Source organism: Camelina sativa, chromosome 8, assembly GCF_030686135.1.
Source record: "Camelina sativa cultivar CO46 ecotype springtype chromosome 8, ASM3068613v1".
In the NCBI taxonomy this organism is placed as follows: Eukaryota; Viridiplantae; Streptophyta; class Magnoliopsida; order Brassicales; family Brassicaceae; genus Camelina; species Camelina sativa.
The window spans coordinates 28,777,413-28,796,321 of NC_141887.1; the positions used below are offsets into that span (position 1 = coordinate 28,777,413).

General features: G+C 36.3%; 5 protein-coding genes across 7 annotated transcripts; 2 read left to right on the forward strand and 3 right to left on the reverse strand.

Annotated features, from left to right (window-relative positions):
- The first annotated feature begins 197 nt into the window (after positions 1-197).
- On the forward strand, positions 198-1,136 carry LOC104708802 (lectin-like protein). Its single transcript, XM_010425429.3, has one exon. It carries the CDS (start codon positions 198-200, stop codon positions 1,023-1,025), a length of 828 nt encoding a protein of 275 aa, XP_010423731.1. The 3' UTR covers positions 1,026-1,136.
- A 46-nt stretch (positions 1,137-1,182) lies between these two features.
- On the reverse strand, positions 1,183-2,867 carry LOC104708801 (membrane magnesium transporter). The gene is made up of 4 exons (XM_010425428.3): positions 2,544-2,867; positions 2,389-2,441; positions 2,177-2,277; positions 1,183-1,383 (listed from the first exon to the last, which is right to left on the reverse strand). The coding sequence occupies exons 1-4, from the start codon at positions 2,614-2,616 to the stop codon at positions 1,296-1,298; spliced, it is 315 nt and encodes a 104-aa protein (XP_010423730.1). The 5' UTR covers positions 2,617-2,867; the 3' UTR covers positions 1,183-1,295.
- Positions 2,868-3,094: 227 nt separating this feature from the next.
- Positions 3,095-7,158, forward strand: LOC104708803 (cell division control protein 48 homolog E). Its single transcript, XM_010425430.3, has 8 exons — positions 3,095-3,759; positions 3,894-4,059; positions 4,282-4,510; positions 4,607-5,373; positions 5,468-5,689; positions 5,774-5,845; positions 5,937-6,578; positions 6,683-7,158. Exons 1-8 carry the CDS (start codon positions 3,731-3,733, stop codon positions 6,986-6,988), a joined length of 2,433 nt encoding a protein of 810 aa, XP_010423732.1. The 5' UTR covers positions 3,095-3,730; the 3' UTR covers positions 6,989-7,158.
- A 72-nt stretch (positions 7,159-7,230) lies between these two features.
- LOC104708804 (OVARIAN TUMOR DOMAIN-containing deubiquitinating enzyme 10) lies at positions 7,231-10,443 on the reverse strand. 2 transcript variants are annotated; one of them, XM_010425431.2, is made up of 11 exons: positions 9,871-10,443; positions 8,980-9,350; positions 8,708-8,877; positions 8,548-8,621; positions 8,416-8,470; positions 8,253-8,327; positions 8,083-8,156; positions 7,946-7,994; positions 7,762-7,846; positions 7,608-7,664; positions 7,231-7,509 (listed from the first exon to the last, which is right to left on the reverse strand). In XM_010425431.2, exons 2-11 carry the CDS (start codon positions 9,338-9,340, stop codon positions 7,454-7,456), a joined length of 1,056 nt encoding a protein of 351 aa, XP_010423733.1. In that variant the 5' UTR covers positions 9,341-9,350; positions 9,871-10,443; the 3' UTR covers positions 7,231-7,453. The 2 variants fall into 2 exon arrangements, with proteins under 2 accessions (XP_010423733.1, XP_087316997.1); XM_087460871.1 differs by lacking the exon at positions 9,871-10,443 and adding an exon at positions 9,734-9,864.
- Positions 10,444-12,711: 2,268 nt separating this feature from the next.
- LOC104708805 (serine/threonine-protein kinase PCRK2) lies at positions 12,712-15,545 on the reverse strand. 2 transcript variants are annotated; one of them, XR_015563524.1, is made up of 6 exons: positions 15,267-15,545; positions 14,413-14,822; positions 14,061-14,321; positions 13,870-13,992; positions 13,214-13,777; positions 12,712-13,096 (listed from the first exon to the last, which is right to left on the reverse strand). XR_015563524.1 is itself a non-coding variant. In XM_010425432.3 (5 exons), exons 2-5 carry the CDS (start codon positions 14,785-14,787, stop codon positions 13,268-13,270), a joined length of 1,269 nt encoding a protein of 422 aa, XP_010423734.1. In that variant the 5' UTR covers positions 14,788-14,822; positions 15,267-15,545; the 3' UTR covers positions 13,084-13,267. The 2 variants fall into 2 exon arrangements, 1 of the variants encoding a protein (XP_010423734.1); XM_010425432.3 differs by having other exon boundaries at positions 13,084-13,777.
- Positions 15,546-18,909: the final 3,364 nt, after the last annotated feature.

Sequence of the window (18,909 nt, forward strand, 5' to 3'; positions counted from 1 at the left end):
TTTTATTGGGTGAGTTCACATTTATGGAAAGGATAAGGAAAATCTTGTTCTTGTAGACTTGATTGATTGACGTCATGTGACGTGACGTCATGTAATAGAGCTTTAAGTTTACTCTTCTATAAATCAACCACGTTTTCGACTTCAGTCTTTCGAACTCTCACTTGAGTAAACAACGATTTACAGAAACACAAAAGACAATGCAGCAGATTCATAAACTCTGTTTTCTTGCTCTGCTAATCTTAGCTCACACCACTTCCGCCGTCAACCTCAGCCTCAAAACCTCAGAGTTGGTCTTCCTTGGAGACGCTGAGCTTGGTCCTGCTTCTGATGGCGTCAGCCGCTCCGGAGCTCTCTCCATGACCCGAGACGGAAACCCATTCTCTCACGGCCAAAGTCTTTGGTCCACTCCTGTCCCTTTCAAGCCTTCTTCAAACTCTTCTTCTCCTCCTTATCCATTTGAAACTTCTTTCACTTTCTCCATTACTACTCGCGTCAAACCCGCCCCTGGTCACGGCCTCGCTTTCGTTGTCGTCCCCTCCATTGAGAGTAGCGGTCCTGGACCCGCTGGATTCCTCGGGATCTTCAACAAAACCAACAATGGCAACCCCAATAACCACATCTTTGCTGTCGAGTTCGACGTTTTTCAGGACAAGAGTTTTGGAGACATTAATGATAACCATGTCGGGATAAATATCAACTCTGTTAGTTCCATTGTTGCTGCTAAAGCTGGTTATTGGGTTCAGACAAGAATTGGGAAAAGTCTACTCTATTCGTTTAAGGAGGTCAAGCTGAGCAATGGAGAGAGGTACAAGGCTTGGATTGAGTACAGAAACTCCGATGTTACGGTCACACTCGCGCCAGAAAACGTCAAGAAACCTAAGAAGCCTTTGATCGTTGCCCATTTAGATCTCTCGAAGGTTTTTCTTGAAAAAATGTACCCTGGGTTTTCCGGTTCCATGGGCCGTGGCGTTGAGCATCACGACATTTGGAGCTGGACCTTCCAGAACAGTGCCAAGAGAACCTAAACCAGTTCTGTTCGATTATGCTTTTTTCTCTTGTATCAGAAACTGGCAACCGGAATGAATAAGAAAAAAGCATTGTATTTGACAATAATATACTATGCGTTCTGTTGTGCATTTGTTGATTTTAAGATTCCAAATAGAAAACCAAACACAGAGACTCTTTCCTAGAATCAAAAATTGAAGAAAAGCAGAGTAGTTTACATAGAGTAGAATTTCAATGGATACATCTCATAGCAGACACATCAATGTTTGACTAAACAGTGTGATAAAAAATTAAAACTTCATGTCGATCTGTGGTGGGAACAGTCTGCCACGGTGGTTAAATATCATGAACTCAGAGTTATCCGGTAAAGAAACCGCCCTGTAAAAGTTTGAAATAATCAGTTAACAGAAGATATACCAACTCAAAACCAATTCAAGAACCATAATGTATAAGAAGGTAGGTGAGAGGCTGTAACATGTAGAAGGAACCATAGGGTGAATAAAAAGCCAACGAAACAAATCTAAATTGATTAAACGAGTTAGGGGTAGAACTGCTTCAAGTTCTTGTAACCCATAACCGTAACTGGACCAATTTGAATGTCCAGCATTTAGACAACCTTAGCTACACAAAGTACTTGTAAAGAAACATCAATGTTGAAAAGCTAGAACATCTCTAGAGGACGAGCTTCTTATCCATAAACATGGGTCACTGGTCATTCTCAATCAGTGGGGAAAATATTAACTATCAAATTTCTGCAAATTTCAGATCGATAAACACTGATATACAACAGAGAGCTAAAGAGACATCAAAGCTATACCCTCAATATCTCTAGAACAAAAGTTCCTTAAAATGATCATGAACAAACAAATCCACAAACCTTACACAAACATATTCATTAGACATTGCAAACTCCCATGATTAAAATCAATAACTGGACCAAATCGAACAAAAAGATATTTCTATAAGAACCGTGACTCTATTCCAAACTCAAACAAAGTACGAACAGAGAAAAAAATCCATCCTTTAACTAAGGCATCAATGTTGGAATCTAGGAACATCTCTAAAACAGAACATCCTAAAACAATAGCAAAAACACTCACTAGATAACATGATTTCAGATAGAATAACACTGATGCAACACAAAGAGTTCAAGAGAAACATGATCACAAACCTGTTTTCATCAGAATCCGGATGGATCGAGAGAAATTTCCCAGGGAAAGTCAAAGCAGCCCACATACAGAGAGCTAGTCCAATGATCAGCTCCACAATAACCTTAACAAATACAATCACAAGACATATATCAAAAGCATAATCACTGCAAACAAAGTTCCAAAATACAACTGAGGAAAAGAGAAACCTTTTTATATTATATAAAAAACTCACATTCATCGGTGGTCGAGAAAACTCTTCCTCCATGATCTTCAACAATCCTCTATCTGTAACAAACAAAGAAGAGAAACCCACTTCAAGATACTATCTCAAAAAAAGCAAAGTAGATCTGACTTAATTGGAACTGGATTTGTGAAGAGTTGACATACATTGGATTGTTGAATAAGCGGCATGGGAGAGAATCAGAACGCCGAACACTCCAACTACGAACCCTAAATTCATCTTTAGAAGTTCTCTTTTTCTTTTCTTCTCTTCTTCTCGAAGTTTGATTCCCGATCTGGATTTTTCTCGTCGAGTATTCTCCGCCGAGGATCGAATTAGAATAGAAGACGACGATCAGTGGAGTTAACAAGAAAACGACATGTAGTTTAATAATATCGCATATGTCAAACTGAAAACGGCGCAATGTCTACTACCGAAGAGATACCTCTAAAACGCCGCGTAGTTCAAAATTTAAGAATGTTCTAGACGTCACAGATATTTTTATGAACTCACGGTATATTCGAGATATTGCTAACAAAAAGATTTATAATAACCAAAACTCTTTTTATGAAATTAATATTTTTAATTGGACTGAGATTTTGATAACTCTTTTTTTTTGCAACATTAAGCTTTTTTTTTTGATAGATTAAGAATGGTCTAGACATGAGGTTTTTTATATTTTTGATATTAAAAAACTAATGGCAGTATATTTTAGACCAAATAGAATAAATTGTAAGATATACAAATTTCTATATTGAAAAAACAGGAAAAAAAAAGACATGTAGCTTGCTTGATACCGCTACCTCATAAGAAACTTCTATTCGTTTCTTGTGTTTGTAATCACCTAGAACCCAAAAAAAAATGTAAACTGTTGTTATCTTCCTCACCTCTCTCTTTTACTTTTATTTTCAACTTTCCCCCATAACTTTTTTTAATACAATTTAGGTACCCTTACCACACTATAAAATTAGTCAAAATAAAGATCGGATTATTTTTCTTCTAAATTTAGTTAATATTATCGTTTTAAAAGCTTGATAAATCATAATAATATAAATTAATTGATATGATTTGAAACAAATATGGGTGTTTTAATTATAATAACTAAATATAGGAAAGATTTGAGATAAAATTAAAAGATTAGGGGTAGTTTAGCGATTAGTAAAAGAATAAGAAAAAAAAAATGGAAAATAAGTTCCGCTTCTTTTTCCAACAAGAAGGAAATCACAGAGGGCTATAAATCCCGAAAGCAGCTGCCCTTGAGATCTCTCATTATCATTCATCATCGTCTAATCGATCTCTCTAGTAACAAAGTTTGCAGCTTTCTTCTAAAAAAAACTCTCTTTGGTCTATTACCATGTCTAACAAACCCGAATCATCCGACTCGTAAGTACTCCTAGATCTTTCGATTCTTGTTTCCCGATCATAAAGTTTCGATTTTTTTTACTTGGGTTGCTTCGGTCTTAGGATTAGGGTTTTTTTTAGGTTTGATCTCATCTTTTAAGCTTGTTTTGTTTCAGGAAACCTAAGAAGGAGGATTTCAGTACTAAGATTCTCGAGAGGAAGAAGTCTCCTAACCGACTTGTTGTTGATGAAGCTATTAATGATGACAACTCTGTCGTCTCTCTCCATCCTGCCACCATGGAAAAGCTCCAGCTTTTCCGAGGCGATACAATTCTCGTCAAGGTTAGGTTTTTTTTTTTACTCGAAACTCTTTTATTGAGTACTAAGTTGTGTTATGCTTGGGTTTTGTTGTTGCTCCTGTGTCCCCTCTTGAGACTACTTGTAAAGTGTTGAATGTCGGTTTATCGAATTAGGGTTACAACTTTTCACTTTTTCTGTTTGAAGAATTAGTTTTTTTATTTGATCTCTGTGGTTTCTTATTTGATTGGGTTTTGGCTTTTGCAGGGTAAGAAGAGGAAGGACACTGTGTGCATTGCCCTTGCTGATGAAACATGTGAGGAACCCAAGATCAGAATGAATAAGGTTGTAAGGTCTAACTTGAGGGTTAGGCTGGGAGATGTTATTTCTGTTCACCAATGCCCTGATGTCAAGTATGGAAACCGTGTCCACATATTGCCCGTTGATGATACTGTTGAAGGTGTTACTGGAAACCTTTTTGATGCTTTCCTTAAACGTAAGTTTGCTTGAATCTTTGTTTCTCTTTCATATCATTGTTTAGCTTGTCTTTTGTATTTCGTGTTTGCTGAACTTTAATTGATTTTTTCAACAGCTTACTTCCTGGAGGCTTACCGCCCAGTGAGGAAGGGAGATCTTTTCCTAGTAAGAGGAGGAATGAGGAGTGTGGAGTTCAAAGTGATCGAGACTGATCCTGGTGAGTTCTGTGTGGTGGCTCCAGATACAGAGATCTTCTGTGAGGGTGAACCTGTTAAGAGGGAAGACGAAGAAAGGCTTGATGAGGTTGGTTATGACGATGTTGGTGGTGTCAGGAAACAGATGGCTCAGATTAGGGAATTGGTTGAACTTCCCTTGAGGCATCCACAACTCTTTAAATCAATTGGTGTGAAGCCACCAAAGGGAATTCTGCTATACGGACCTCCTGGATCCGGGAAGACTCTTATCGCTCGTGCTGTGGCTAATGAAACCGGAGCGTTCTTCTTCTGTATCAATGGACCGGAAATCATGTCGAAACTGGCTGGTGAGAGTGAGAGCAACCTCAGAAAAGCATTTGAGGAGGCTGAGAAGAATGCCCCTTCTATCATATTCATTGATGAGATTGACTCTATCGCACCAAAAAGAGACAAGACGAATGGAGAGGTTGAGAGGAGGATTGTCTCTCAGCTCCTTACGCTTATGGATGGTCTGAAATCTCGTGCTCATGTTATTGTTATGGGAGCAACAAATCGCCCCAACAGTATTGATCCAGCTTTGAGAAGGTTTGGAAGATTCGACAGGGAGATTGATATCGGTGTTCCCGATGAAATTGGACGTCTTGAAGTTCTTAGGATCCACACGAAGAACATGAAGCTAGCTGAAGATGTAAGTATTCTATAAGTTAAGCATCTCTGCAAGTTCTGTTGATATTTTTTCTGGTTGCTGTTTATTAAAGTTTTTTTCTTTTTTCTTTTAACAGGTGGATCTAGAAAGAATCTCCAAGGACACACATGGATATGTTGGAGCTGATCTTGCAGCTCTATGTACCGAAGCTGCCCTTCAATGTATCAGAGAGAAGATGGATGTGATTGACTTGGAAGATGACTCTATTGATGCCGAAATCCTCAATTCCATGGCTGTATCTAATGAACACTTCCACACCGCTCTTGGAAACAGCAACCCATCCGCACTTCGCGAAACTGTAAGTGTTGATCCTTACTTGTAGATGTATCATAACCTGTTTCTTATCCGGTTTCGATTCTAATAATTTCATTTTATTTCACAGGTTGTTGAGGTTCCAAATGTCTCCTGGGAGGATATTGGAGGTCTTGAGAATGTTAAGAGAGAGCTTCAGGAGGTAAAAATTGGTTTTACATGCTTCGCTTGGATCCAAATTGTTTCCTTTTTATCAACTTATCTAATCAATTTTTGTTTCTGTGTTAATGCAGACTGTTCAATACCCTGTGGAGCATCCAGAGAAGTTCGAGAAGTTTGGAATGTCTCCATCAAAGGGAGTTCTTTTCTACGGTCCTCCTGGATGTGGGAAAACCCTTTTAGCCAAAGCTATAGCAAACGAGTGCCAAGCAAACTTCATCAGTGTCAAGGGACCGGAGCTTCTCACTATGTGGTTTGGAGAAAGTGAAGCCAACGTCCGTGAAATATTTGACAAGGCTCGTCAATCTGCTCCTTGTGTTCTGTTTTTCGATGAACTCGACTCCATTGCTACTCAGAGAGGAAACAGTGTGGGTGATGCAGGCGGTGCAGCTGATAGAGTGTTGAATCAGCTTCTGACAGAAATGGATGGAATGAACGCAAAGAAGACGGTATTCATTATTGGAGCAACTAACAGACCTGATATCATTGATCCAGCTCTTCTTCGACCTGGAAGACTCGACCAACTTATCTACATTCCTCTACCTGATGAAGATTCACGTCTCAATATCTTCAAGGCCTGCTTGAGAAAATCTCCTGTTGCTAAAGATGTAGATGTGACTGCACTCGCTAAGTACACCCAGGGATTCAGTGGTGCTGATATCACTGAGATCTGCCAGAGAGCTTGCAAGTACGCCATCAGAGAAAACATCGAAAAGGTCAGACATTTGTTTATTATTATTAGCTCATGAAGCGTGATTAAGTAACCGTTAATGCCTATTCGTTTTAACCCTGACCAATTTTTGTTTTTTTTGTTCCTCAGGATATTGAGAAAGAGCGTAAAAGGAGCGCGAATCCAGAAGCAATGGAGGAAGATATGGTTGATGATGAAGTATCAGAGATTAGAGCGGCTCATTTCGAAGAGTCGATGAAATATGCAAGGAGAAGTGTGAGTGATGCTGATATTCGCAAGTACCAAGCTTTTGCTCAGACGCTGCAGCAGTCGAGAGGGTTTGGATCTGAGTTCAGGTTTGACCAAACCGCTACCGGACGCACTACTGGTACTGCAGCCGCTGATCCCTTTGCCACTTCTGCCGCTGCAGCTGATGACGACGATCTCTACAATTAGATTATTTCTCACAGTAGTCGTTTTTTTAATTTTCTTTTAACTTAAAAGTTGTGATCTTTTGAGAGGGATACAGTTAACTCCTCCGCTTTTGTCATCAAAAGCTCACTTCAGCAAATTATTTCGATGTTTACTTTTTTAACAATGCTCGTAATCAATTTTCTTAAGGTTAATTTCCTTTATATTAAAGAGAAGAATTAATCGTTGGAACTGTTTGAATTTGGAATGTTAACTGAACAATGAAATGATCAAAGTGTTGTGTATTTTTTATTTAGTTTGTTAATTCTGTTTTGGGCAGATAAATTTTCTTTCTTTCAAAGAAGAAAATAATATTATTGTAAGACTTTGAAGCTATGAGCTCTGTTCATCCTCTCTCTCTACGAAGGGACTAATTTCAAAGAACATCCCTGTCTCAAGTCAATAAATATTAATATAACCCAGTTGCTGATGATGATCCAACGCCCTTGTCTAGTTTCCGAAACGCCACCATTTTCTCTTCCTCTGTAGCTCTGTTTCAGATGTATCTGAGCACCAAAAATATGAAGAAGAAGAACAAGAGAATTAAGATGAAGAGAAAAAAAGCAAAACATAGTCTGTGAAATAATAGGTTTCTTGAAGTTACCTCTGTTTAAGTAGATGGCGTTGTAGTGAACCTCTGCCCAGAAGCTCAAGAAGATTACTGTAGACAACAAGAGCAAAATAACAGATCACTGTAATAACCATCACGAGAGAGGTATAGTAGACAAGCAATTTTACAGTGAAAGGAAACTCTTTACCTCCTTTGGATTCTTGGGAGGTAGGAAGAATTTCGATGTAACATGTATCTTTGAATGATGTTAGGACTACTATTTTCACCCGATACTGCAATGTTAAAAAGTTTCACCAAAACTGATTAAATATGAACTGAGGAAAGTAAAGGAAGATCAGGCTCATCTCTGTTACAAGATTAAGAATTTATACCGCATCTGCAGCTGCCTGTAATGTCACATGATCACCCCACTCGCCGCTCCTGTTTCAAATTTTAACACTACTAGGCTTTAACAACAAAAGGGGAAGCAAATTCGGTTATGGAGTTCAGTAGAAGAAGATATCTTTACCGAGACATCTTTTTTAGGTACTCAGAGAAGTCCATAGGAACATATCCTTGATAAGAATCTGGACGAGATTTGAGCTAAACCAGAAGATAAAAATTGCAAAAAAAAAACAAATGAGTTCATGCAACTTTGGAAGCTTGTAAAGATTCTCAAGAGCACAAAGATCATCAAACCTGTTTTACTATTTGTCGTCTAACATGTTTATGGCGATCTGCGGTTTTGTACAGTTGATCAGCTAAAGCACGGAACTGAAAAGAACAAACCGGCAGGGAGGATTCAAGATTCAAAATGATGAGTAAGAATCTATTTCTTCCAGAATTTTATGAAGAGGTTTACCTGGCAATTACCATCTCCTGGAACCTTAACCTCAGTGAAGTCAAACAGCTCTAACCTGAAACAATGGGAAAATAATTGAACCAAGAATGGTTTACGTATGATAGAAAACATAGAATGAGCAAAAATACATACCTATTCCGAAGTCTTTCATGATCTGAAACTGCTTCTTCTTCTGGAGGTATTTCTCCATTTATTTTGGGTATATACTGCATATAAATTATGATTGATTCTCAAACGAAAAGAACATATAAAACATCAACTTTAAACATAACAGACTCTCTAGAGTACTTACCGGAATGGGAACCATTTGATTCAGTCTCCTGCCAAATTCACCATCAGCATCACATTGATCTGATTCCCACGAGTACACATACTCATCCGTGTCACTCGGGCTTGAACACGAAAAGACATTTACCGAATCATCACTCCTCTCATCTTGATCATTATCATTTCCTATCCATTCTACAACACACAAAAAACACATCTCTGTAATCTAATCCCAAAAAACCATAACCACACACATGGAAAACATAAACAATTAGAAGAGCTAGTTCAATAAATAACCTGAAGAATAATCCACAGTAGACTGATCATTCCAAGCATATTCGTTGTTGTTATTACTATAGTTGTTAGTATAAACTTCTTGCTGATGCTGATGTTGTTGCTGATGCGAATAATCGTTACTTTCAGCGATTTCAAGCTGCAAAAGTTCGTCTTGGAGAGTTCTTGCAATGATCTCATCATTATCTACATCACTTCTACGACGATCTTCATAATCTCTGTAATACTCACCGCTCTGGTGGTGTTGATGATGAGCTACTTCATCGTCATCATGAATCATCTCAATACCATAAGGAGGATACGTGTACGGATGTGGACCAAGAAACCATTCCACAATACTTGTGTTCTCTTCATGTGACACCATCTTTCAAAACCTGAAAATGTTATCAAGAAATCAAAAAAATCTTATCCATAACAAATCAAAATCAAATAACCCTTTTCTTCAAAACAAAACAAGCAAAAAAAGACTTCTTAAATAACACTCCAAAAAATCAATTAATATACACAGAGTTTAGTTGCGTAACTCGTGGGAGACCTCTCTGGGACATTGACGGGAAAATTAAACAACAGAGACTTTTCAACAAAGAGGAAAATGTGACTTCTAAAGAACTAACACAAAACAATGTTGTTTTACTCCAAAATTCTCCCAATCATCTTCATTATTTCCTAAATTAGACACTGTTAACTGAAGTCATTATCACAATCAAAGCTAAGAAGAGTTTCGAATCGTGAGACAAACAAAGAGAACCAAACCAACTTGGAGATTTAGTAATGAACTCAAAGAAACGATTTTTTCACTATGAAGCCAGATCTGAGAAAACAATAATAATATGGGTTGAAAGAAGAAGAAGAAGAAGAAGAAGTTAGATCACAAGTTGGAAAAAAAAAACTCACCTTTTTCCACTTACTAAATCTCTGCAACTTGAAGACGGGATTGAATTTTTACTAAAAATAGACAATTTTTTTTTTTTTTTTTTAGAATTTCAGGAAGAAAGATTGAGAATTTAGGATGGAAATAAACATAATTTCAAATGGGTTTGTTTCTTTTTTCGCAACTTTCTTCTTCTGAAAAGACTCAATTTTTTTGGCGGATGAATGAAGAAGAAAAGAAAAAAAAAAAAAAGGATCGAGAATGATTCGAATAAAAATAAAGTTTTTGCCTTTTTTCGATTCTGAGAAAGAGAAAGAAACCCAGAAAAAAAACGATTAAAATTAAAAATAAAGGAAAATGAGAAAACGCGCAAAATGCCACTCAATATTTATATGCACTTCCTGATTTTGTAGCCGTTGGATCATTAATACGAACGGTCATGACTTCATCAGTTATATTTATTGTTTCTTTTTAATTCAATTCATTCTTTAATGTTTGTGAGAGCATTTTCCAAAGAGGTACTATTACTTAAAAGAATTAATCAACCTGATTAGCAAAATCCTTGATTTTTATTAATCAGGGGGCGTAGAATCTAGTTTCTGATTCTAAATTATTTTCTTATCATAAATAGAATTGAAGTGGAATCTATTAAAGATATCAAGTTTATTGTAGTTTTGAATATTTTATTGTCCTTTTGATTTCTACTAACAAGTTGTATAGATCAATAAAATTTATCTGTATATGGAAAATAATTCTTTGTTCAAATGAAAAAAAAAAAAAAAAGTAAAATCGAAAGTCCTTATCATTATTTCACACCAAACTAAAGTTTAGTTTTTGTTTGTGTGATTAGATTGAATATTCTGACTTTTCAGATTTTACTGGGACATCCTGTAAAAAGTTAGATCTAAAAAAATTTGAATTGAAAATATTAAAAATGGGAGGTATTTTAACATGTAACATTGTTAGTAATATTTTCGTGGTCTTTACCAAATCCCCAAAAATTAAATTTGTAGTTAATGAGCATTTAAGGAAGGATTAGCATGCAAATGTTAATAACTAGTGTTAGGCTAAAAATGTTGAAATTTTTTTTGCTTCATGAGGCAAATGGGTCCAAATAATAACACATGGCTGGCTGCATAGTTTTGATTAATTACCTTTCCCAATCATATCCGGCGCCAATAAATTACTATTTTTTTTCTTTCTTTTGTGTCAGTGTAAGAATTCCACGTGGCACCAACTCAATTTATTGAATTCCACAAACTTTCGAATTCAATTCTTTCAGGCAGCCCCCTTTGTTTGATTTAATCGTGATATTTAAAAGTTTGTATATATTTTAATATTTCTTGGGAATATTAAAGTTTTTCTTAGGTTGTAGTATATAATAAATGAACTAGGTTCAGGTTCTATGTTCTCACGGTGAATGATGAATCATACGGATGCTTTGCGAATGCTTCAATTTATTTTTAATTATTTAATATTATAAAGTATAACCCCCCCCCCCCCCCCCCTAGATTGACAAATTCATGCAGTAATGAGATCTATACTAATGAGCAATACTATAAAATAATATGTAAATGAGTTTAGTCGAAATAAAATAAGTCAAATTGCTTGCAAATAATAAAATAAGAGGAAAAATAGTCAATTTATATTGCATCAACTTTATGATAATATGGTATATTTTAAAAATTTATGGCATGGGTCATGAATGATTTGAGAAACCCAAAAGCCAGTTTTTTTTGTGTGGGTAATTTAACTAGAAACAAATTGTTTTTGTTAGGTAGCAATATTTGATTAAGCTCATACGTAATTATGGTGCGTTTTTTTTTATAAACGTTAGTAGTAGTTGTGAAGACTGAAGATTATGCTGATGTAGCCATTAGCATTAGCAACACCCTTTCAATTATCCTATGCGCATATTATATGTTACATGTCAATTAGTCGAATACTATATAACTTAAATAGTCCATTTCAAAAAGGGTCAATGCACTATTTTATAGAGTTATAATAATATGAATAAATGTTACTATCATATATGGTAGTTCATAGAGCAGAAATCTACCAAACAACATGCATGCAGCATTGTTCTAACAATCATAGTTGAGAACCAAATATATTAGCGCGTGTGGTTTCATATAAACTCTATGTTCAAAAAACCTATCATGTCATATAAATAGATAAATAAATCTAGTTAATACTACTTGATAAAGGAAGTAATATGTGATTAGCAATTTAGCATTTAGCGTGACTGTTGTAAGAGTATTTAGTGTTTCGTATTATCCAAGAGATGTACAAACTGACATATGCTTTCAAATGTAGCAAGGGTTTTTTTTCATAGTTCGATTATGTAATTAAATTATATATTATGTTTTGTTATGCTATAACTATATTTTATGTGATATTTTACTATGTAAATCATTAACTCTCAATTGAGTATTTTTATTTTTCCTTCTGTTCGTTTACACCAAAGCAAAGCAATCAGTGAATCGGTTTTTTTTTTTTTTAAAAACACCAATTAAGCTATTTATAACTTATAAGTATATATTTTTTTTACCTACTATTCGCTTTTCACGTTACTTTTTATGAAATTCTTTTCTCTTTTTTTTTTAAATCTTGAGATGCTATGATAGTTTTACTAAAAGCTCTAAATTTAATGGATTCCCCTATTTTCAGCCAAAATCAATGCTTCAAATGTCAAATTGTTTGCCATTGTTAGTACAGATGAGTTGAATGCAATCTTATCAATATTATTCCACTTATTGTGTAAAAAAAGGAACAATTTGATGCCTTTTTCTTCTTCTTCTGTTAGTTTCATTTAAATCTTGAATTCTTAAAAGTAAACTAAATATGATGACAGATACTACTCATACTAGGCATAAATTATGTTTATCCATATGAATTTGTAACGGAAGTCATACACTCGACCCTCTCTTGATCCATTAATGCATAATGCATTCATTTTTGTGAATGATTAATAAATAACACACACGCCTTTAGAATTTAGAACTGACCTCAACTTTATGAAATATTTTTTGGGAAATACCACAAGGTGGGCAAGATCATGTTACCGATTTAGACCGTATGACCTTTATAATGGGCTTATCATAAGCTTATTAACCTGTGACCAAAGGCCCAAATAGCCTATTAGTTTTCATTGTGTTTTATTGATGCCTCTCTTGGTTTCATTGTGTTTGATCACTTTGTTGCCTGCTGCTATCAGGTGAGTTGCGCTGCAAAAATACTCGAAAGTACCTAAATCATAATATTTCAAATGATCGTTTCATAAGCTTAATATGGAAGCATCACACCAAACAATCAAATTAACAAAATTAGTAAAAAAGAGAAAAAATTGAATGTAAGAAAACTCACAAGTTTGTTAAATTACAGTATTTATAATTTGTTTCTGACGACTTGGCCTCAGTATCAACAAGCTCTCACATTCTTTGGGTTCCACAACTTTTCCAGCCAACCTCCTTCGCCACCATCAAGAACCTTCTTGTTCTTCTCTTCCTCGTCTCTAGAAGCTCCTTGACTCTTAAGCGGCACCAGCTGCGGCTTCTTGCCACCAACCCCAGGCGATGAAGCTTCCACAATCTTTGTCACCATATCTAACACCTCGCTCATCTTTGGACGCGCCTTTGCGTTCCTAGCAAGGCAAAGGTTGGCTACAACCGCTAGTTTCTGCACTGGCTTGATCATGTACTTCCCTTCTAGCCTCGGATCTACTATGAGCCGGAACCTCCTTGTATCAGATAAGTAAGGTCTCACCCATTCTAAAAGCTTCTGCTCTCCTTTAGGCTTGTTCCGGTCTAGCGGCCTCCTTCCTGTAATAAGCTCATAGATGAAAACTCCGTAACCCCACACATCGCTTTTCGATGTGAGACGACCCGTTTGAATGTACTCTGGAGCTGCGTAACCCATTGTTCCTACTACCTGTTAAAGCCCCAAAAAATTATAACTTTCTTGATCTTGCAATGATTTCAAGAACCAAAAAGACCAATCAAGTGAAAAAGTGAGAAACTTACATCAGTAGAAACATGGCTTGACCCTGGTGAAGGCCCTAAGCGTGCCAAACCAAAATCCGAAAGCTTTGCTTTCCAGTTCTCGTCTAGTAGAATGTTGGATGACTTGAAATCGCGGAATATTATCTACAAACAGAAACATATTTATAGTTAACTGATGAGAGGAACGGATGAAGTGAAAAAACAGAGGATACCTGAAAGTCCATTTCTTCATGAAGGTAAGTTAAACCCCGAGCTGCGTCTTGAGCTATTCTCAATCTAAGGTCCCAAGTAAGTACTGTTGGTGACCGCGGAGATAGATGAAACTCGACGCTTTGGTTTGGCATATATTCATAAACCAAAAGCCTTTGGATTCCACGTTCATCGTCTTCTGCACAATGGCCCAGCAATTTCACCAAGTTTGAATGCTCGACTACACCGAGAAAGTTTACTTCAGTCACCCATTCTTTATGACCCTGCATGATATCCAAAGTTATATGATGATCCTTTGATAATTGAGTGAACACTAACAGAGTCTGTGAACAAAAAAGATGAAGAAATTGGTACCTGCAACCCTCTTTTGCCGAGCTGTTTAACCGCAACTTCGATTTTCTTTGAAGGGTCTTCTAAGTTCTTGATCGTTCCCCAGTAGACACAACCAAAACCGCCTTCCCCAATCATACCAGACCTGCTGAAGTTCCTTGTGGCAGATTTAAGATCACTGATACTGAACTCTCTAAGGTTGTTTTCTCTAGCTGACATGCTCGTCGTGTTGGAGTTCCTACCAGTGGATGATGATACGGTGCTCGTTCCAGAGACATCCCGGGGACTGAAATCTGAACCGCTTTTGTTTACGTCACTGAAGATAGACGTTGGTGAAACAGGTTTAGGGCTTCTCTGTTCATCTTTCTTGTCCCCAAGAAGGAATAAGAAGCATTTCATCTTCGTAAAGAGATTGAAACACCGAGGTTCCTCCACTGATACACACACACACACAAAGATGCACAATGTGAGCACGAGGTAGCTAGCTCATTGTAGCATTATTAGACCAAAACAATAAACCACAACGATTGAAAAACTCCAAACCACTTGGACTACATTAGAAGAGCCAGAATCAAATACACTTTTCATTCTAAAGGTCGATCTTTGAATCAAAACTAATCAGAAACAAAAGATTTAATTTCTGTAACATCATGGAACCTGATGGATTGTCGAATCAAATTAGGGGTTCAAGAAAACCCCAAATTGATGTAACGAACCCTAGATTTTGTAGGTTAGACCAAGAGACATATTTTGGCCTAACTTGCCAAATTTATATATGTAAAGATTAAACCTTTGATTCTTCCCTAAACAAGAATTGCAAGAATTATGAATTTCGTGATAGAAAAGGTCAAGTAAGTTGGAGGGAATTACAAACTCACCTTTGAGATCTTTGTGTACAGAGAGACCCAATAAAAATCAAAACTTTTTCAGAAGAAGAAGAAGAAGAAGAGCGACCAAACTAAGTATTGTTGACTTGAAAAGGAAGATACAAATGTAGGAGCCGAGCTATGTATTTAGTAAGTCTAATGAAATGAACTTGGAAGAGAAAGATGGATGGAAGAAGCAAGAAAAGCTGACGAAGAAGACTAATAATCAAAAGAGGAGAGGAGGCTGATAAAGGAAGTCAAAGGTGGTTGTGACGACTTTTTTTTTAATTTATGATAATATAATATATACACTAAAACCTCTATAAATTAATAATGTTGGGACCAAGACATTTATTAATTTATAATGATATTAATTTATAGATATATTTTTAATTTTTTATTTTTTTTTAAAATTATGAATTGGAACAATTATAGCAAAATAAGATTAAACTTTCAGATGTTATAAATTTTATGGTTTAGGAATTGAACTTGTAATATTTATAAAGCATTATTGACAATAAATTACAAATACTATAAACAAATTGACTTATACACATGACATACATAAATTCAAATTTATGAATAATAATAATATTAATTCTCATATTTTAATAATCTGTCTAATTATCAAATTGTAAATGATGCATATCTAAAAATTAAAACTTTAAAATTTAATTATTTGTATGACATGTTATAAAATATTTTAGAGATATCATTATAGTTTGAAAATACAACATTACAAATGTTCTATAGAAATGAGTTTTAGGAGAAACATACACTATTATATCAGTATATATATATATAAATTTACATGATTATTAATTTATGATATTATTGGAACCATATTTTACATTGAGATTTCAAAAAAATTATTATCTTATTATCTTATCGAATATTGTTAATTTTTACACTAGCCCGACTTGGAACCAGCAAAATTTATTAATTTATAGTGATTATTAATTTATAGAGTATTAACTTATAGAGGTTTTACTGTACATGTCGACCAAAAAAAAAAAAAAAGACAATTTGGTCAATGAAATAATAATTGATGAGCAACAATTGGCAAATAAATACACACAAAGGGAAAAAGAATTTTTTTTAAAAAAAAAAAAAAAAAACCGTAAATCTTTACAGTCAAGTTCCTTTTATTACAAAGTAAATGAGACTTTCCCCTATTTCATTGATTTTCTCATTCTTTCTTTCGTTGTGCAGATCAAACTCGTGGCGCTAGCTTCATTATCAAATCAATTGACGTGTCCCTGTTCTCTTTTTTTCTTTTTGCTGAATCAGTTCCGCAAGGTGGTCGTACTCACTATAAAAGTGTTTCGTTGAACAATATATATCTCCAGAAGGTGATGCTATGAACATCATTCTGTATATATTTGCAACGTTTTCCGCATCCGGTGCATATGGGTCGAGTGAGAGCATTGTTTTCAACAATATGGAACTCTTTCCCGTTGTATAACGTGACTCTTGAACCAGCATTCATATATAAATCCTTCCCAAGTAAACATTTAATATGGAGTGCCACTTCACATTCTTCGCATCTGTAGAATCTCTTGGTTCTTGAATAGCTGGGTGGGATTGGGATTATTGCTTCCTCGCAAAGATCACACGAGTAGACTCCATCTGCGTCTTCTTCATAAAGATCGGACAAGTCATCTCCATATTTGACTTCTTTATATGAGAAGGTGAGTAAATGTTCGTGATTCTTGTATCTCACCTTGTACGGAAAAGTGGCGCAGCCAAGACACAAGAAAAAGCGACATTCGTCGCATGTTAACGATATAGTTTGTCTTCCATGACAAATCGAACAATATTCACCTCTTGATGAATTAAAGAACAAGGGATGTCTATGAGGATGATGATTGTACGGCTCAGATATGGAAGCACATCGTACATCTAAAACGAAACCGTCACAATCATGATCAGTATTGATATTGTAGCACACATATTTGAAACCGCATGACTGAACCCAACAACATTGACATCTTCGGATTTGGTTACGACATGGTTCCAGATGAAGTGAATGGGCATGAAACGCATGTTGTTGTCAAGAAACCTTTGTGTTTGTATTAATCTTGTTTCTTAGGTTGTAAGTTACATTGTGCAGAGTATATATATATATGTCATGATCTCGAGTACAAAGGGTGACCTAATCGTATATGAGACCGCGAGCTGTTTTTGTCACAATCATGTGGAGTGTGGAGATTACAAACACCCTGCTTGTCCAAAAAAACTTCAAATTGTTTTTGTCCCAATGCTTTTGTCAAAATGTCCGCGAGCTGAGTAGTAGTAGAGACATGTTGAGTAGCAATGGTACCACGAATGATCTCATCCCGTATGAAATGACAATTTGTACCAACATGCTTCGTGCGAGCATGAAAAACAGGATTACCAGCCAGCATAATCGCGGACAAATTGTCAGAGTAAAGAGTAATAGGTGTAGTAACCGTAATACCAAGAAAAGGCAGAAGTTGACGAAGCCAAAGAATTTCACTAACAGTGTCCGCCATGGCGCGATACTCCGCCTCGATGGAAGAGCGAGAAACAACATCTTGCTTTCTTGTCTTCCAAGACAGAGGCGAACCACCTAGTTGAATGAAGTAACCAGTGAGGGAGCAACGTGTAAAAGGACAGGTTGCGTGATCGGAATCGCACCAGGCTGTTAAAGTAAGTGGTGCATTAGCTCGAAGAAGGATACCTTGGCCAGGACTATTCTTTAAGTAACAGACGACCCGGAGAACAAATTCCCAATGTGCTTGTTGAGGACTATCCATGAATTGGGAGAGAATGTGAATGGCATAAGAGAGCTCCGGACGTGTGTTTCCGAGATAAATCAGGCGACCAACAAGTCGACGATAACGTGCAGGTTCCGGAAACGGAGACCCTTTAGCATATGCAAGCTTGTGATTCTGTTCCAACGGGAAGGTAATCGGTTTAACACCGAGAAGACCAGTTTCAGCAATAATGTCGAGAGCATACTTACGTTGACAGAGGTAAATACCGGAAGGACTACGTGCAACCTCGAGGCCGAGAAAGTAACGGAGAATACCCAAATTTTTCATGTGAAAACAAGAACTTAAGTAGTATTTAAACTCGTTGACGACATGAATATAACTCCCAGTGATGATCAAATCATCAACATAAACCAGGACATGAAGACGAGCATTATTGGTTACCAAGACAAACAAGGAATAGTCAGAGTATTCTTGAACAAAACCAAAAATTTTCATTGCTTGAGCAAGCTTGGCAAGCCAACAGCGGGGAGCTTGTTTCAACCCATAAAGAGACTTGTGCAGACGAGATACCTTATTTGTATCACCAGTACGAAAACCAGGAGGAAATTTCATGTAGACCTCGTCAGCAAGGTCACCATGGAGAAAAGCGTTATGTACGTCCATTTGATGAACTTCCCAGTCGAAAGATGCTGCTTGTTGGAGAAAAATTCGAATAGTAATCATCTTGGCAATGGGAGAAAAGATCTCGGAGTAATCGACCCTTCTTCCTGATTGTTTCCAAGAACAACAAGTCGAGCTTTGTGACGCTGGAGAGTACCATCAGCATTGAACTTTAACCGGAAGACCCATTTACAACCAATAGCTTTCTTTCCTGGAGGGAGATCTTCAACAGTCCAAGTCTGGAGAGCTTCCAA

Bases quoted from the DNA above. Each gene is read 5' to 3' on its own strand.
- LOC104708802 (XM_010425429.3), top strand. From the start codon at position 198: ATGCAGCAGATTCATAAACTCTGTTTTCTTGCTCTGCTAATCTTAGCT.
- LOC104708804 (XM_010425431.2), bottom strand. From the start codon at position 9,340: ATGGTGTCACATGAAGAGAACACAAGTATTGTGGAATGGTTTCTTGGT. The intron at 7,995-8,082 runs GTAAAGATATCT...AATTTGAAACAG, and splicing joins TACCTAAAAAAGATGTCTCG to GAGCGGCGAGTGGGGTGATC. The intron at 7,847-7,945 runs GTATAAATTCTT...TTAACATTGCAG, and splicing joins TACAGGCAGCTGCAGATGCG to TATCGGGTGAAAATAGTAGT.
- LOC104708801 (XM_010425428.3), bottom strand. From the start codon at position 2,616: ATGAATTTAGGGTTCGTAGTTGGAGTGTTCGGCGTTCTGATTCTCTCC. The intron at 2,278-2,388 runs GTGAGTTTTTTA...GTATTTGTTAAG, and splicing joins TTTCTCGACCACCGATGAAT to GTTATTGTGGAGCTGATCAT. The intron at 1,384-2,176 runs GTTTGTGATCAT...AAACTTTTACAG, and splicing joins CCGGATTCTGATGAAAACAG to GGCGGTTTCTTTACCGGATA.
- LOC104708805 (XM_010425432.3), bottom strand. From the start codon at position 14,787: ATGAAATGCTTCTTATTCCTTCTTGGGGACAAGAAAGATGAACAGAGA. The intron at 13,993-14,060 runs GTATCCTCTGTT...TTCTGTTTGTAG, and splicing joins ATGAAGAAATGGACTTTCAG to ATAATATTCCGCGATTTCAA. The intron at 13,778-13,869 runs GTAAGTTTCTCA...GGGCTTTAACAG, and splicing joins CAAGCCATGTTTCTACTGAT to GTAGTAGGAACAATGGGTTA.
- LOC104708803 (XM_010425430.3), top strand. From the start codon at position 3,731: ATGTCTAACAAACCCGAATCATCCGACTC. The intron at 3,760-3,893 runs GTAAGTACTCCT...GTTTTGTTTCAG, and splicing joins AAACCCGAATCATCCGACTC to GAAACCTAAGAAGGAGGATT. The intron at 4,060-4,281 runs GTTAGGTTTTTT...TGGCTTTTGCAG, and splicing joins GCGATACAATTCTCGTCAAG to GGTAAGAAGAGGAAGGACAC.